The 17,746-nt window shown below is 40.6% G+C and overlaps 1 protein-coding gene across 1 annotated transcript; it reads right to left on the reverse strand.

The window, feature by feature from the left end:
• Positions 1-3,786: 3,786 nt before the first annotated feature.
• Positions 3,787-6,687, reverse strand: TMEM252 (transmembrane protein 252). The gene is made up of 2 exons (XM_027752181.2): positions 6,413-6,687; positions 3,787-4,555 (listed from the first exon to the last, which is right to left on the reverse strand). Exons 1-2 carry the CDS (start codon positions 6,685-6,687, stop codon positions 4,198-4,200), a joined length of 633 nt encoding a protein of 210 aa, XP_027607982.1. The 3' UTR covers positions 3,787-4,197.
• Positions 6,688-17,746: the final 11,059 nt, after the last annotated feature.

A 17,746-nucleotide genomic window follows, 5' to 3' on the forward strand; every position in this document is an offset into this window, starting at 1 on the left:
AGTCCTTACAAAACCACTGAAGATGTGCTCTGCCCTGTTATCCACATGATGCCAGTATTTGCTCCAGGATTGACCTCCGGGTTGTGCTGGTGGTGACTGGCCTCCAGATGGACTTTGTGGCAGTGATCACAACCTTCTGGACTGGCTGTTTAGCTGCTTTTCAATCCATGTCACTGTCCACTTATTTAAATCATATTTTGTCAGTCTGAAGATGTTTTTTGATATGGTGTCAAAAGCCTTACTAAAGGTGAAGCAAACAACATTCAGTACTCTCTCCTTATCCGCTGCTCTCTCCTCATCCACTAAGCCACTCATCTCATTGTAGAAGGTCATCAAGTTGGTTAAGCATCACTTGCTCTTCATAAATCCATGCTGATTACTCCTAATCACCTTCTTGTCCTTCATGGCTTTGACAAGGATTTCCAGGATTGGTTATTCCATCACCTCCCAGAAACTAAGGCGAGGCTGGCCAGCATGTAACTTCCCCAGATCCTCCTTCTCTTACAGACACGAGTGATATTTCCTCTCGCAGGGGTCTCTCCGAGTCACCCACAATCTTTCAGAGGTAATGGAGGGTGGCCTTTCAATGGCATGACTCAGCTTCTTCAGCTCTGTGCATGCATTCCATGTGCTCCCTGACCTGTTCTTGCTCCACCCAAGGTAAGTCTTCCTTGTCTCAGATTTTTCCTTTGGTCTTGAGGGCCTATAATGCCTGAAGGCTGGTTTTACCAGTAAAGATGGAGACAAAGAAAGCTTTGAGCACTTCAGCCTTTTCTGTGCCCTCTTTCAACTTATGTACATGTAGAAACTTTTCCCATTACCCTTCATGTTCCTCACCTCATTCGACTCCAAGTGAGCTTTGGCTTTCCTGATCTCAACCTCGCATGATTGGATAGACAGGGTCAATCATGCAGTTGATATGCATGTTGTCCTCCTGGTTCAGTTGTCCCTGCTTCCACTTATCATACATTTCCTTTTCATATCTGAGTTTAGTCAGGAGCATCCTGTCCATCCATGCAGGCCTCCTGCTGCCTTTGTTTGATTTCTACGTCAGAATGAACCATTCATGAGCTTGAAGGAGGCAATCCTTGAAAATCAAACAGCTGTCCTGGATTTATCTCTTCTCCAGGGCCATAACCCATGGGACTCTTCCAAGCAGATCTCTGAAGATGCTAAAGTCTGCTCTGCAAGCTTTGGTCTTGCCTTTTGTCCTTTTTGCTCCTCTAAGAACTCTGAATCCATTGTCTCATGGTCAATGCAGCAAAAACCTTCACGTGCCCACCCACTTCTTGGTATTGTGAGTGTGAGGACAGCAGCATCTTATTGGCTCCTCAGTCACCAGTGTCAGGAAGTTATTTGTCAATGCACTGAAAGAATCTGTTCTGTTCTGAAGCCTTAGTTTGACTGGTTCTGTCCTGCCCAAAGAAAATTCCTTTTAACTTAAAATTTCCAGCTGCTATTCTTGGCAAATATGACTTCATGCTATTAAATTTGATCAAAAGCAAACTGTTTAAAAGCCTTTGCTGCTATTTTTGAGCTCATTGCCCATGCCATTTTTCATTAAGTTCATAATCAAATAGTTCATTACCTGAAAAGACAAAGTGATTGTATCAAAATACCAGATTGTATCAAAATATTAGGTGTTAACTTTAATGTTCTTTTTATCTCAGTAACTTTCATGTATCAAATACTTTATGGCATACTGCAGGTGGAAGATGCAGTTTTCTTCAGTTTCACATTTCTGGACCTGTTGAGACCTCACAACATCTGCAGGGCTTTCCTGGAACTGGGAGAAAGGAAGGGAGGGTTAGCTCTTCCTGTTTGTTCATAAACTATGTGGAAAGCATCTGAATGAATTTCCTATAGCAAACTGGTCCAAGAGCAAACTTAAGGGCTACTCCTGCAGTACTTGCTCTCAGTATGACTCAGAACTATAGTCTCAGCCATTTCCCACTCATTTGGTCTTGCAGGAGTAGTTACCTAGTGGAAAAGTTTGATTTCCAGTGGAGGAAAAAAAAGAAGTTGAACATGCAGGACAGGCATTTTGCCATGGGATATCTCATGGCTGATCAGTCTCATTGCAACAAAACTTGTGCCCACTGCCTTCAGGAACTGGGACTCTGGAATAGAGAAGCAAGAGATTTCAGGGGATGGATATGGTAGTAAGATACAGAGGTAAGACTGTAACAAGATCACTTGGCATAGTAGATCCTCACTTCAACTGGAAATAATGTGTACTTCTGGCTTTTATTGTTCTCTGTGCTGTGCTGCTTCTCAGTCGCTGAAAAATCTTTATATGCTGATGGCATCTTCTATCAGCTTCTTTTCAGGGGCTCTATTTTAGACTCTGGATGTTTTAATACATTTCTCATCATCAACTTACCTTGAACTGATTTTTCTTTCTCTGTAGTTTGTTCGCCCCAATTTACTCTGCTTTTCTTTTTGCTTAAAGCAACGGAAGGTTTGTATGTTTTTCCCATAAAGGATGAAATTCTTTGAAGGACAAAACTGATGCAATTGTCAGTTCCCTGGCCTTAGCTATTGTTACCACCATGGCTTGCATTTCCAATGCATGTACAGCCATAGTTCTTAACTTGTAATTTTACAGTATGTGGGCATCTGGAAAGTGTGATAGCTTTTCTGTTTTGCTGGTGTGTAACAAAACCAAAAACAGGTTGCCCGGAGAGATGGTAGGAGCCCATTCCTGAACAAATTCGAGGTCAGTGTAGGAATAGATACATTTCTGGAAGAATTTGTAGCAAAAGATTAGAACTCGTTTTGCTAGGAAGACTCTGCCTAAATGGTAACCCTTTCTCAAAGGGAATTTTAATGCTTCCCCACCTGCCCCCCAACCTCCCCTGCGTGGCAAGAGAAGTTCTCAGCCTTGCTTTCTGGTATGCAGAGAGACAACATGTTTGCAGGCATGTACAAGTCCTCTTTGGGCCAGAAAGAAAGTAGAGGAGGAGAGAGAAAAGATAAAATAGCCTTGGAGGAGGAGGGACATTGCCTTTGCCCCTGGGGCCTGATGTGTGCAAATCAAAAAAAGAAGTGGTGGTCCTTGCATCTAAAATAAACCTCTTCTTTTTTTTTTTTTTTTTTTTTAATCCTTCCACTGCCTCGACATTTTTGGGAAGAATACCTGCATGTGTTTATCTTAGAGTCAAGTTGGATGGGGCTCTGAGCAATGCGATCCAGCTCATTGCCAGGGTTTGGACTAGATGACCTCTAGAGGTCCCTTCCAACCAAAAGAGGAAAACTCATCTATAGTGAATGTTGCAGGTTCAAATCTCAAGGAACCTTCTTGAAATTTTTCTTGTCGTCTGGAATTACAGGTGATGGTGCCTGGATGCAAATTTGCCTTCGTGATTTTGTGGAAGGAAGGGCATATATCCAAGACTGTCCTTTTTTCTGGTATTTGTTGTGTAATTATGAGGTAACTTGTGTCAGAAACAGGCTACAGGGTCCCTTTCTCAGTTCCCATAGTCTTGAGTAAGCTGCAGTGGAAGCAACTGCCCTTAGAGGTAGCTCAGAGGAGTCAGAGATGATTTTTCCTCCTGCAATTGGTAGTTTCCTCTGAGGAGCTGTGAGCATAACCAGGATTCTCTTTTTGGCAGCTAGGAGGCATATTTTCTTGTGTCCTTATCTGGAATCATGGACCTCTTGTATTATATAAGCAGACACAAGGTATTTATTTGTTTTAATTACAAAATTTATTCATGAAATCAACAGTAAAACAGCAGATATTTTTACCCCAAAATAAAACACATAACTTGAAAGGCATACAATACAAAAATAATCAGTTATAAAAAATAATCTACAAATTTCAAACAAAAGCTGAGTAAATAGGTTTCCCAAGTCAGCTAATGTTTCAAAACCACAAATGAAGGCTTTCTTTTGAAACTCCTTACAAGGCACAAGACATTTAGGACTAATAAGAGCATGATGCTTCATTTATCTTGTAGTGTAAGAAACTTCTATTACCATTGATGGTGACTCCTATAAGCCTGAACATTTCTATCTCTATGGAGATTTATTCTGCTTTGAGATACTGAGCATCTTTATATATCACCTCCAACTCCACTCACACTGACAAATGGTCAATGTTTTTCCTGTGCAATTTCACCTTAAGTAGTGTACTACTTGGGATCACTGACACGAGTCTTCTTCCAGTTTTCCCTGCTTCACAGATGCAGAATTTTACTGGCTGCCCATCTCAGATGTTCTGACAGATGTTGCTCTTTCTGAGGTCCCCTGGAAGTCTATATCCTGTTGGTAACTGATTTCTTGCATGGATATATGAGAATTTGACTCCAGTCTGGGGTTTGAGTCGTGGTCAGCTGTTTGCTGCTGCCATAGCTCCCGCACACATAACTCGTATGGTGGTGGCTGTTCCTGCTCATGTGTTTCACTGACGAACTCTGCACTGCTTTCACTATATGGAGGCGGAGTGACATTGATGGCTTCTTGCTGTTTTACTGTGAAGGCAATTGACAGTGGGGAAGTCTGTTTTTCAGGATCTGTGCAGTCCTCATAGGAGGGAGGGTAGAAGTCAGGCCTAAAATAAGCAGTCCGAAAAGAAACACTTTATGGTGAAATGTGATTTATCTCACAGAGCTTGGTTAGGTTCTTTGTCTGTTATACTTCTGAAGTTTAGATGAGGCTTAAACTGTAAATGGAAACCTAAATAGGTTTAGAACAATGAAATATATTAAATTAAAAAGGTAGGCATAGCTGGGATCTTTTCCTGTGGCTTTGTACAGAATATTTTATTAAAACACAACATTCTAAAAGGACAAGTCTTCCCCATGAAAATTCCCACCCCTGACATACAAACACTCGTGCTCACATTTCAACAAGTGCCTGAGAAAAGTTTAATTTGAAAGAAGATTGAAATCACTGTTCAAAGTTATTTACTATTACAATAACCATTGTTTTCCACAGTGTTAAAATGCATTTTGTATGACTCTACTTATCTAACCAAAATTTGCTGAATGTTGCTTTTATAGTGCCTTTAGAGAACCCATTGTCAGTGTTTCTGGTGCAGTTTCCACAACAGTCCAGGAAAAGTAATTTGTATTCTGTGACCCTGTTAAAGGCTTTTGCAAGGCCTCATGCCAGTTTAAGAAACTCTCTCTCTCAAAGCATCCAACTTTGTTAAGAAATAAAATTGTAGGATCACAGAATGTTTTGGGTTGGAAGGGAACTTGAAGATCATCTAGTTACACACCCCCTGCCATGGGCAGGGACACCTTCCACTAGACCAGGTTGCTCAGAGCCCCATCCAACCTGGCCTTCAACACTTTCAGGGATGGGGTATCCACAACTCTGGACAACCTGTTTCAGTGACTCACCATCCTCACAGTATACCATTTTTTCCTAGTATCTAATCTAAACATAACCGTTCTCAGTTTGAAACCATTCCCCTTGCCCTGTCACTACATGCTCTTGTGAAAAGTCCCTCTCCACCTTTCCTGTAAGTTCCCTTCAGGTATTGGAAGGTGCCATAAAGCCTCAGTGGAGCCTTTTCCAGGCTGAACAACCCCAGCTCTCTCAGCCTGTCTCGATAGGAGAAGTGTTCCAGCCTCCTGATCATCTTTGTGGCCCTCCTCTGGACCCATTCTAGCAGGTCAATGTCCTTCCTGTGCCGAGGATCCCAGACCTGGATGCAGTGCTCCAGGTGGGGACTCCAAAAGGCAGGGTAGAGAGTCAGAATGCCTTCCCTTGACCTGCTGCTCGTGCTGCTTTTGATGCAGCCCAGGATTCTATTGGCTTTCTGGGCTGCTAGGGCACATTGCCAAGTCATGCTGAGCTACTCATCAACCAACAGCCCAAGTCCTTCTCCCCAGGGCTGCTCTCAATTCATTCTCGGCCCAGCCTGTGTTTATGCTTGGGTTTGTCCCAATCCAGGTGCAGCATCTTGCATTTGGCCTTGTTGAACTTCATGAGGTTCTCAAATAGGGGGGACAATTAAACCAGAAAACTTTAGCAGGAGCCATATAATGAGCTGAAGCTCCCTGAATACCTCAATGTTGATAACTTCTTATATAAGCACCTACCCTACAGCAGCATGTCTGAAATCGTCTGTTGAGATGGAACTCGGGATGCTCCTGCATGAAGTTGGTATAGCTGCACCTGCTGCCTCCGTGTGTGGCTTTGGAAACTTTGGAAACTGTGAAACCTTCTTATTTTCCTCTAGTAAACCTTACGTTCTGTATCACTTGCATGAATTACTGCTTGCATGTTGCTCCTTACTCTAGCAAATAAAATTTCAGACTACAGTTTTCTATAGTAAATATAAAATTTTGTAAAATTTTGTAAAAATCTTTTATTGCTCCTTTTGACTGACAGTATGTTTGCAAAATAGATAGCATCCCTCCCTCCCAAATCATCTGCAGCAAACTGCAGCACATACCTGTCTATGGTGCAGACACGTAGTTCTCGGTGACTGGGATTTCGAATGACGATGCCAAGGGCCCTGTATTTCAAGACTTCATGGAAAGTGCTCCAGAAAATGCCAGTAACAAGGAGAAAGAACCCCAAAGCTATCAGGCAATAAAACACTAGCTCATTATTTCCACATCTGCACATGGAGGAATTTGTGGAAATGCAAAGGACTCCCAGAAAAATAGTGGAGAAACTGAGTAAGAGCACAAAAAGACGAATGAAGGTAAAAACATCTTTTGGCATCTTTCACAGCAGACACAGCACTTTGTTCCTGTCTGCTGTTTGTTTGCTGGCTCTCTTGGCTGTACTTCTCATCTTCATGCATGGGTACTTTATATACTCCAGGACCAACTGGCCTTAGGCAATTAAGAGAAGCAGGCAGTTTTAAGATACTCATTAACTCTGAGAGACTTATAAACTCTTTTGAGATTAATTTGTAACCTTCTACATACTTCAAGGAAGGAAGCAGAAACTTCTTGAACCATTCCTTTGCTTCTGTAAACTCCAGAGTGCATACTGGACCGCTTCATTCATTGCATGTTATGATTTGCAGTGGTTTATACACTTTGCTGTTTATGAATGAGACCTGCATTTGTTAAATTTTGCTTATTTGACTTTAGAAGAAAAACAGCCTACAAAAATGCAGTTCATAATTCCTCATTAAAGGTTTGAAGAGCAAATATGCTTCTTTCTTAATCATCCATTTTCATCTTTCATTGGATTTTGGTCTCCTTCTGCCTTTACCACATTATTCAACTCCCTTGATATTTTAATAGTTCTTTGGAAAAGGATATAATTTCTAGCTTGCAATGTGTTATAGTAACTGAATTTAGTACATAAAATGAAAGAAATAAGATTACATCATGTCAAAGAAAAAAAGGCATATAAGAAATCTTCTTTGTCTGCAGGTTCAATTGTACTCTGATTCCTTTATCATTTATCTGTTCTCTCTTCCAGCAAGTTTTGTTGACTGATTTTCAAAAGGGTCAATACTCAAACTTATGCAGGAACAGCTATATTCAGTTTTCCAAATAAATTTAGACATTTGAAATTCAGAGATGCTTGCTATCAACAGATTTGAGGCCTAAATATTGCTACCTTCAATACAAAAAACAGTCTTTAGGATTAGCCAAATGATTTCCTATTGGAGCATATACCCACTAGTTTTCAACAGGGTGTAGCAAACTTCAAAATCAGAACTTGACTTGTCTAAAGATGCTACCTTATTTGAAAGATTACTAATTATATTTTCAGCCATGAAGTTATTAACAAGACCTTGCCTAGGTTTGTTGCAAAATCTCCATTGCACACAGTGAATAAATCAGAACAGGGAACAATGTGAAAAATAGTTTTAGTCTCAAATCTTCACTGAAATAATGAGTTCATTGCAGGTATTGTTGAGTGATATTCAGTGAGGCGATTTACATATGGATAGCAACAAATGATCACGAAGATTTTCTGCCATTGCCTATAAAAAGGTTTCTTCCTACCTGCTCTGGACTCTTCATTTTACTACTGCAGTCTGGGGGAGCTGTGGGACTTCCGTAGTCAGTGCGATAAAACTTTCTAATACACTGCTTGGGTCTAGTGTGCAAATCCTTAAAGCAGAAGTCACGTTTGATGAGATGAAGAAAGCTCCAGCTCCTCTTAATGTAGACCTTCCCTGCAGCTCTGGAGAGGAAAACTCTGCACAGGCACTTTCAATAGGATGCCTGAGCTTCATATCATCAACTTAGAGGAGACAATTTTGATTTTTGACTGGTCAGGGTTCTTCAAAGTACTGGGTCTCCTGTCACTTGGTGTCCTGGGCTGTACCTGTGTGACTGCAAAATGGTACACAATCCCATGTTATATCTCACTGAAACTTTATGGTATCTCATGTGATGTTGCATATCTGCTCAACCAGCACTTTATTTTTCTGCCTCGAGTTTATCCAAATGTGGCAGATGTTCATTTACAACAAATCAGAATACTTATGAGGAAGCAGCAGTTGGTATCAAGCTGCCACACATTCTGATCAGGCACGATTTTTTTGAGCTCCCACCATCATTACTGCATCTTTAGTTCTCAAAGGATCTGTGATGACATTCTCACAGTTTCTTTTCAGTATCTATCAGAATGTCAACAATGAGAACAAATCTCATTAAACAATATTATCATTAGATAGAATTTTTCTAAAGTGGGTCAGTCTTATGTCATAATAAAAGTGAAAGTACAGCAAGACCAGCTGCTACCCTTCCTAAGGAAGGCGTTCAGGCAAGGAGTGATCTGGGGTAGTCTTCATTTTAGGGCAAAACCCTGCCGAAGTTGTGATAGTCCTGTTCTCTCAGTCCTTGGCTATAGACACCTAAACATCACTGAGGAAGGATGGCACTGCTTCATATGCAGGTGAGGCTATGAGTGAGTGCCAGTTGATCTGTGACTGATATGATAAAACAGGTAAAGTAAATTGGGTGTTTTCCACTCTGCAGTGCCTTCTGACAATTCCAACAGGACATATTTTGTGTAAGCCACATTTTCCTTCAGCAGAAGTCACCTATTTATTTTATTCTGATGTGTGTACTTGAAGCTTATGTTCACAAGTGAATTTCTGTACTATGCTTACCCTATTGAATTATGACAAGAAGGAAATGATCTCACTTATAACTTCGTAGACCATCAATATTCTTGTGATTCTCTGGCATTTGAACAACAGAGATTGGTGTCAGGATCACTATACACAATAGCAATTCACAGACCTATTTCAATACAACAAATCTCCCGATACCTTGAATGCACATAACTGTCATACATGTTCCACTTACATGTCTTGAACCCTAGATCGCAGCCTGTACCATGGCAAGTTTCTCCTCCTCACATTTTCACATGATGCAGGCTGGAAAGCAGGTACTAATTATGTGCTTATCTCTATGGCTTTGTTTCCCTTCTGCCCCCCAAAATTTGCTAATAATTTTGAGAGACACATTGTCTTTCCTGATCATGGATGAATAGAAAAGAAAATTGCTTGGTAAAGCTTCTCCTTGGGAGCTCATGTCTTGTTCTAGATCAGTGCCACAGGTTTTCAGGTAGAGCAGTTCAGTTAGGGGAGTTGGTAGAAAATTTTGGATAGCAGCAGCAACCTGATTCTCAGTGCTGTGTGCTCCTCACCTGCATGTCCCTGAAAGAGATAAACTCTTATTCCCCTTCAGGAATGTGCTTTTCTTAATCCAGTTGTCACAGATACAAGATGCAGATAATAGCTCTGGTCAGGACCCCTGCTGCTACTGCAAAACTACTGGCCTGCTTGGAAAGAGTTTCACCTGCCCTTAAAAACCTGCATCAGCCATGAAAAACACTCTGCTGACCTCCCATCACACCGAGACACAGCTAACAGACCTTTGAGTCTTGGGCTCTAGATCTCTTCTTGCTGAAATAGTAGTTTCATTGATGCCTACACTGAATATGCATTTCCGGGATGGATCTGGTCCCTGTCACCACATGGAAGAAAGGCTGCAGCACTCACTCCAGCCTGGAGTCACGTAAGTTTAATATGTTCCTGGGCTATCCCAATTTTTGCCCAGGAAAGGCAAATTGAGGCTCAGACCACTGCAACACTGGCAGCACAGATTCTTCTCCAGCAGTTGAACTGCTTCATGTGAGCCTGGCATGGGCACAGGTGTGTTATTACTCAGTTACTGTTATTACTCAGTTACTGTCCTCTCCCTTCACGGAGAGGACAACCCAGTGAAACATTGTGCAGGTAAAACCTCTGCGTTGTTCAACATTTTAGCAGAGTGCTGATACATACAGGGCTGAACCTCTTCGTCTGTCTAAGGAGTTCAGCATTTTGTGCCAGGTGGTCTGTGCTACTTCTTATGGAATAATAATAATGAAATTTGAACTAAAAATGCTCTCTATTGCTGAATGCAAGTTAATTTTCTGATCCTTATGATGAGAACGAACTGCTCTGTCTGTTTGTCTGCATCTTGCCCATACATATTTGCTAATGAAATATAATTTTTTTATCTTTGTGGTGTGGAAGCTTACAGCCCACCTGGTTCACAGTGATCTCTCCTGTAATGTGTTTCCTTGTTAGCCAGATGGAAGTGAATGTTGTGCATTGGTACTTTTAACGTGATTTAGTTCTTTTGTAATGAGGATTCCCTACAGAGAAGATGAATTCTATTCTTGTCATCCCATGGTAAAAGCACAACTCCATGTGATGCATATAGAGCTTGGAAATTGGCTGTAAATGTGACAAGTTCATTTTTCGTGTGGTTTTAGTCCATGTGCCTGCACGGCACACAGGCTGTGGGCTGCTGTCACAACAGTTAACTATACGTAACTTTCCATGAGGTGAGCTGGCTCATTTTCCGAAAGACCTGTTACAGCAGGCCTTGAGGATGAGCCAAGATGGAAGTACAAGAGGTATGTATGATAGAACTGTAGGAATAGTTGTGCTTTTGCAAGAATTTGTAACCGGAAAGCTAGAAAATCCTTTTTGTTAGGAAGCCTGCAAGGGGCCTTTTCAAGAGCATTATATGGGTTCTTTTCCCTCTGCAGTCCAGAGGGGGTTGCAGAAAGCTATGTAATCTCTCTCTCTGCTACGCCAAGAGAGATAACCCTAACAGACATGTACAGAAGCCTCAGGAAGGCAGGGGAGAAACAGAGAGGATAAAAAGGCCCTGGAGAGGGCAAGAACTTGCCTTTTCTCCCTGAGGCCTGGTGCTTAATAGCACTGTGAGGTATTTGTAAGTTCCTCGTGTTCTGGCCTTCTAAATAAACCTTTGAATTCTTTCCACTGCCTTGGTGTTTCTGGGTATACCTGCGTATTCTTACTTTACAGAACCATATCTATACACATGCATACATACAGACATTGACATGGGAGGGAAATGGGCATGCATGGATAATAACTGCTGTTTTCTGAGAGGGGTATCATATCTTTTCCCTCTAACTTGTCAAGGTAGCACTAAAGATTATCAGTCTCTCACAGGTATCAATCTAGGTTCAACAAAGGATTTAATTCTCTAAGCACTAGCTGTTACCATCCAACACCCAGGGCCAGAGAGCCTACGAAGCTGACATGAAGCACTAGCATGACCTGTGCAGTCCATAAAGGAGTCCAGCACCTCAGACTGGGACAGAGGGAAGGCCTGAGAGGTGTCCGTGAACTCCCAGAAGCAGCTGCAAGAGGCATTACATCTCTTATGAGCAGGTTTCCTAGACACGAAGCTGCCCCAAAGCTATGCTGGGTAGCTCTGAATACCACTCACAGATTTATCCCCAGCTGCTTAAGCTGCGGCTGATGGTTATTAGAACAGGCAGATCACACCTCCCTATACTGTGTTGTAAGGTTCAAGCTGCAGAAACAGCAAAAAATTCAACTGCAAAAAGCAACTGATGAGCACAACAAACAGATAACTTCCCTTAAAAGGCATTAAGTGGAGCAGATTCCCACTAATGTGAGCTGCCACTTAGCAGTTGTGCAGGTTTGTGCTTCTCAGGGACTGGGGGATCATGGAAAACTGTCATTTTAGACACTGGTTTCACCAAATTCAGGTTGCCTAAAGATGTGGCCCAGTTGTGACAGAGGAATTGATGAATGCTCTTCCTGCAATTTGTTTTTCCCCATAGGCTACTAGATTCAGCAGAATTTACAATAATATTTTTTCCCTGTATAATTTCTACTTTTTCCCTATCTGTTAAACATACTTTACTTTGTAAAATATTTTTTCTTACTTCTGGGTTTTTTGATGTTTCAGATCTCAATCCACATGGTATTTCTGAAACAAGTATGTTGATACTTTCTACTTCTTTTTTTCTATATAGATCTGTACTCACTGATCTGTATGTGGCAAATTTATGGCTGGAACATGATGGCATCATATCTGTGGTGATAGAGGCTAAGTCAATTGTTATAGGAACACCTGGACAGGAAATGATATTCTGTCTATGTGGAAAAATCTAAGAATTTAAATACACTCCCTTTCTATACTGGGGAAAATGTTTAAAAGAGATAGTTTGAAAAAGTCTTTAATGAGGAAGTTACAAAAACTAAAAAAATATTTAAACTCTCAGAAGAATCAAAAGCCAGTGAGTAGGCTACACCTCACTTAGGGAATGGAACTGCTTTGCATTATAAACTTTAGCCAAGGAAAACCTAATTTTCTATCCCATCCAATTCCCTGTCAATTCTAAGAAATTAAAGAGGAGCAAGTCAGACCTGTCAGTAGCAGCTGCTGGCTGCACAGGATGGCAAAGGCAGAACCCACCCCTCTGTGGGGAGCAGGCCTGCAGTGTGACTGCGAGGTGAACAGAGAAGAGATAGCTCAGCATTGCACAGGAGCTGTGAATGGAGGGGTAACAGAGAATGAGGGGTTAGTCCTTGTGATGCTGCGGTAGATGAAGGTATATAGAAGCCCCTTTTTTGGGGGAAGAAATATATCTGCCTCTTGTTTTCCTTTTGGAGGTCTTCCTTTTTTTTTGCAGGTTGCAGAAGTTTGATGGTTTCTCTAAGAGGTCAGTTAAGTCTATGACAATAGGCTATGGGTATGTTATCCTTGAAAATAGCATTTGATTCCAAATTACTACATCTCACACAGTAGGTATATAAAGGAAAAGGAAAAAAAAATAAGACGAAATAGCTCCATAATGATCTTTAATTATTGGGGTTCCACTATTTTTCTTATTTTCCATCACTTCAGAGTTCCTGCAATGTTGTTCTTGGCCTCTTTCAACTCCTCTAACACTTTGCAGCTTGATTGTTTTATTGGCAGTGAGTGTATTGGACTGCATCAGGCTGGATGAGCAGATTTCCTATTCCTCTTACAAAACAGGAAGAAAGTCGCTTCTAATGAGGACCAGGTCAGAAAGGGAATAGCTAATATGGTGGAAAGGTTGCTGAGCAGAATTGGCTGCAAACCAAGGTCAAAAGGTAGCAGTCCAGACGCACAAAAAGTACTTCTTAGGAAGTCTGATTGAAGATGAACTTCATGGATGTTCCACTGGATTATTTGAAAATTGTGATTGTTTGGCAACTTGCATTTCACTTGGAAAGGTCATTGCTTATCCTGTATCCTGTTGAAACATGTAAGGCTTCAACAAATTAGTTTTTGGAATTATGCCACTCAAAAAGAAATTTGTGATATCATACACATTTTTACAAGAGTGGTGAAACATGAACATATTTTTAAAACTACTAATAAAATGGAAAACTTAAAATCATTTCTCGTGTGCGGCGAAATAGAAAGCTTTTAAAATGAAAAAAAAAAAAAAGCTAACAAAAACCATGTCCACCAGAAAAAAGGCTTTGGTATCTGTTTACCTAAGCATAAGGATTGGAGCCGTGGGTGAACACTGCAATGTGAGTTAGTAGGGTGGGTATGTAAGGTGGTAATTTCTGTTCTACTCTTTACCAACTGTTTGCCTCACACAGTGGTGCCTCAAGGAGAGTTATATCCATACAACTTCTGAGTAGGAAGCAATTTTACAGCACAGCTTAGCAAACACAGATACCTTTGACCCTGATGAACGAGGATCCTCAATCCTCTGTACGTGAGACAAGTTCCCTTTTGTTCATGCACCAATAATGTAGATGATGTGCCAGCTGAAGTGTTCATCTTACAGAAAGTTTCAAGTTCCACCACTACACATGTAAGGATTTTGGCAGAATTCTAACCAAAAATTAGTAAAAATCACTGGTTAGATAACAGTGCTATCATAGGTAATTAGCTGATCATATTGTTTAATGACTGTTTTCCCCAGTGTAAAATGTCTGGGGAAAAAATTTACCTAGGAAGAAAGTGAAAAAGCATAATTTTCCATTCAAAGTTTATGTGTCAGTCTTCTTTTTTCCTTTTGCTCCTCCTATATATTTAATTTCCATAGAGGATGGTTGTCCTAAGATTTTTAAAATGAGATTTAAAAGTAGAATATTTTTATGTACAAGGAGTTGAAGCAAGACATATACCTTCTACAGATGCTTCCAAAAAGGACTCAGATAAGTGTGCAAATATATGATATTGCCCTTATGAAAAGTGCTGTCCTTCTCTGGGAAAGGTGAGGACTATCCTGGGCACTTGTTGAATCTTTAGTTTTACAGTGAGCAAGGTGCTGAAGCACAATCTTATTGGTACTGATGCCTATTTCCCATGGGCAGCAGGAGCAAAGTCAAGTATTCTGGCTTGGCTTTAAGACTTAGTTGGTTTTGTCAAAAACAGATCAAAAGTGAACTCTGAAGGAGCTGCTGGTAGTTCTTGTTCTAACAAAGCACAAAAAGTTTAGAGCTAGCTGTTTGGTTGTGCTGGAAGGTTTAATATTAAAACAAGAGTTCCTATTTGCTTTCAAATAGTTAAATATTGTAACACAATTAGATTGAACCTCCAGAAACTCTTCTTATTTGACGTCATTCCAGTAGGTTGCCCAAACTCTACAGTGAAATATTTTATACTAATATAGCTTAATTGTTATAGGTGTAACTTTTTAGAATTTTAAGTGGGAAAGATGCAAAAGTCCTACTCTAGTTTAGAGAAATATCTTTTGACAGAGTTTTACACAAAACTAACAAATGGTCCCAGGTTATAAGGCCTTAAAATATTTTTAAACAACTATTTTCAAGAGTGAATCTGATGTCAGAAATTACAATTATCTGTATTTGCTTAACTGCAGAGCATGTATGTGATTTTGTTGGCAAGGGTCTACCCATCTCTTATTTGAACTAACTGGGTTATTCAGTATCCAAGTAAATCTCAACAGTCCATCATTGACACAAGTCAGGTGTATAAAGAAGCAGGTTTCCTGCACTTGCAGCATACTTGGTCTGCCAAAAAAATGAGGAAGGGGAATGTAACAAGAAAATGCAAAATAATTTCAAAAAAGGGAGAGGGAAGCACAGTGATATAAGCAGCAGTTAGAACAAATATGGGTCGGCTGGGAAAACACATGGAAAAGAGCTACAGCCTGTGGCATGTACAAAGCTTGCATTGTCAAAACTTTCACACTTCTGTACAAATTAACAGGCCTGACTGAGGGAGAATTTGTCAGCCATACTTAAGAAAAAGAAAAAAAAAAAAAAAAAAAAAAAAGAGAGGCCAGAGCAATAAGGAGACTCCCAAGAGGTGGAGGTTAGAGATGAAGGTCTACATTCTGGTGAGTGGACCTGGAAACATTAGCAGAGCCCCAGGGCTCTTCAATTCTCAGTTCAGAAACCAGACTGCTGATACTGTTAAGAAGTACCTGCACAACACTGCTCATTAATGCAAGGAGCAAGGAGATCTACATATAGGTAGTTGCTTTACAGGAAAATGGAATGCAGGAGACTGAAAGCTCCCTGTTGATTCAAGGAGGAATGTCTCCTGCAGTCACAGGATCTGAAATTCACCACCCACAGGTACATGCAGAGGTTGACAGTCCCATTGCAAAAACTGACTAACTCCAGGCCTCTGGGAAGAATCTCTGTTCTCTTTGCAGACTGATATAGAATACAGTGTTGGCATTGCTTGTCATGATTTGAAGATCCCCTCACACACATGATATGGGAACAGAAGCTCCACAGAATGCATGTGCAAACTCTGTCTCCTTTGTAGATCACAAGACTTTCACTTAGAGAAGACTAACAGGCATTTTCCAACTCAGAAGAGGCATCTGTTAGGGTGGTTATGAAGGGTTTGCAGGAAAGGAGGGGTCCCTCTTGAAGTCAATGGCTAAGCCATCCCATGGGCATGGAGAGGGAGAGTAGACACTATTTCTGGTCAAAAAGACTGATGTATGTGTACTAAAATACAACCTGGTCTGCAACATCATGGAGGTCCAAGATCTCTCCAATGATGAGATCTCTTCATGGCCTACAGCTTCCTCATGAGGGAAAGCAGAGGCACAGGTACTGATCTCTTCTCTCTGGTGACCAGTGACAGAAGGCGAAGGAATGGCATGAAGCTGTGTCAGGGGAGGGTTAGATTGAATAGTTTGGTCTTGATGGCTTCATAAGGGAGGTAGAAACCATGCTTGTGGTCTAGTACCCCACTTGGTCTAGTACCCCACCTTGATGGATTCTATATCCACAGTGGAAAAAGGCAGCAAATGCCACCTTTATTCTCCAGGGTATAAAGTTTAGGAGATTTTAAACAGCACAGGTGATGGGGCTGGTACTAGAAAGATCTCTTCTTTAGGGATGGAGAAGTGTTAACATCCACATTCAAAGGCAACGATGCTATACATGGCTTATGTTATCCTGGTCAAGGATCCTTTGAACCTGCAGCAGACAGAAGCACTATGAAGTGAAGAATTGAAAAAACAGCCCATTGTACAGGGAGGAACTGAAAGTACTGGACATGTTGTACTTGGCAAAAATGAAAGCTGAGAGGCAATATGGTTATTGTCTAAAAGCACATCAACAAGTGAGCACCAAGGCCAGAAAGAAAAGAACTATTAAAATTACTGTGATGGAAGCATGAGATAAAAAAGGATTCAAAATAGCCAAAATAGCCTGAAAATGAGTAAGCTTAGAAGAAAGAAATTCTTGATTAATTTCAGAAGCAGGATGGAAAAAAAATAACAGCTATCAATCTGGCTTGATAGAAAGGGACTAAATACCAGTGAGTGCATATCCACAGTGACTAGCTTCCCTGCCCCATATTCCCAAGACACCTTAAATAAACAGATTTCCATAAAATGAGGATGTAGGCTCCACAAGGCCTATGAAGTTCACCTACTGATATGACAGATTAATCTGAACTACAGATTTCTCTCTTGTAAATACATATAATATACTCTAATTAAAAAAACAATGTAGTCTCTGAGAGAAATAATGTCAATCTTTCTCTTTCCTTCCCAGCATGTTGCCTCTAAAGCAAGGAGACATAAAAGGCTTTTTGGAGGTATTTTACCTGCAAAATTTAAGGTGAACCTGTTCTCCAATTAATTGTGTCAACAATCTAAATCACTTCTGTTACTGAAGCTTTCCTGAGCTTCACACTAGGCAGCTCTTTTTCTGAATAATTTATCTTTCTGTTGTATTTCAAGTAGGAGACAGTTTACTTATGCTGTAGTGCAAAAGATGAGGCTTTCTTACCGTGAATAGCCAGAGGAGGTTTTCAGCAAAAGGGAGATTCACATGTTGGTGAATGCCTAATATGAACAAGCATCTCCATGAACAAGCTAGCAACAGTAATTTTTGTTGTTCCCTTTACTACCATGAAGAATTATGCTTTCAGATCTATGAAATGTACTTCCATTGTTTTCAAAAATAACAAAAAGCCTCCATCTAGTACATATATGCCAGATAATCTGGGTATTTCCAGGAGGTAGTAATAATTATTATTGC

Source organism: Pipra filicauda, unplaced genomic scaffold (assembly GCF_003945595.2).
Source record: "Pipra filicauda isolate LSUMZ 115617 unplaced genomic scaffold, ASM394559v2 scaffold35_size7292922_pilon, whole genome shotgun sequence".
Taxonomy (NCBI): Eukaryota; Metazoa; Chordata; class Aves; order Passeriformes; family Pipridae; genus Pipra; species Pipra filicauda.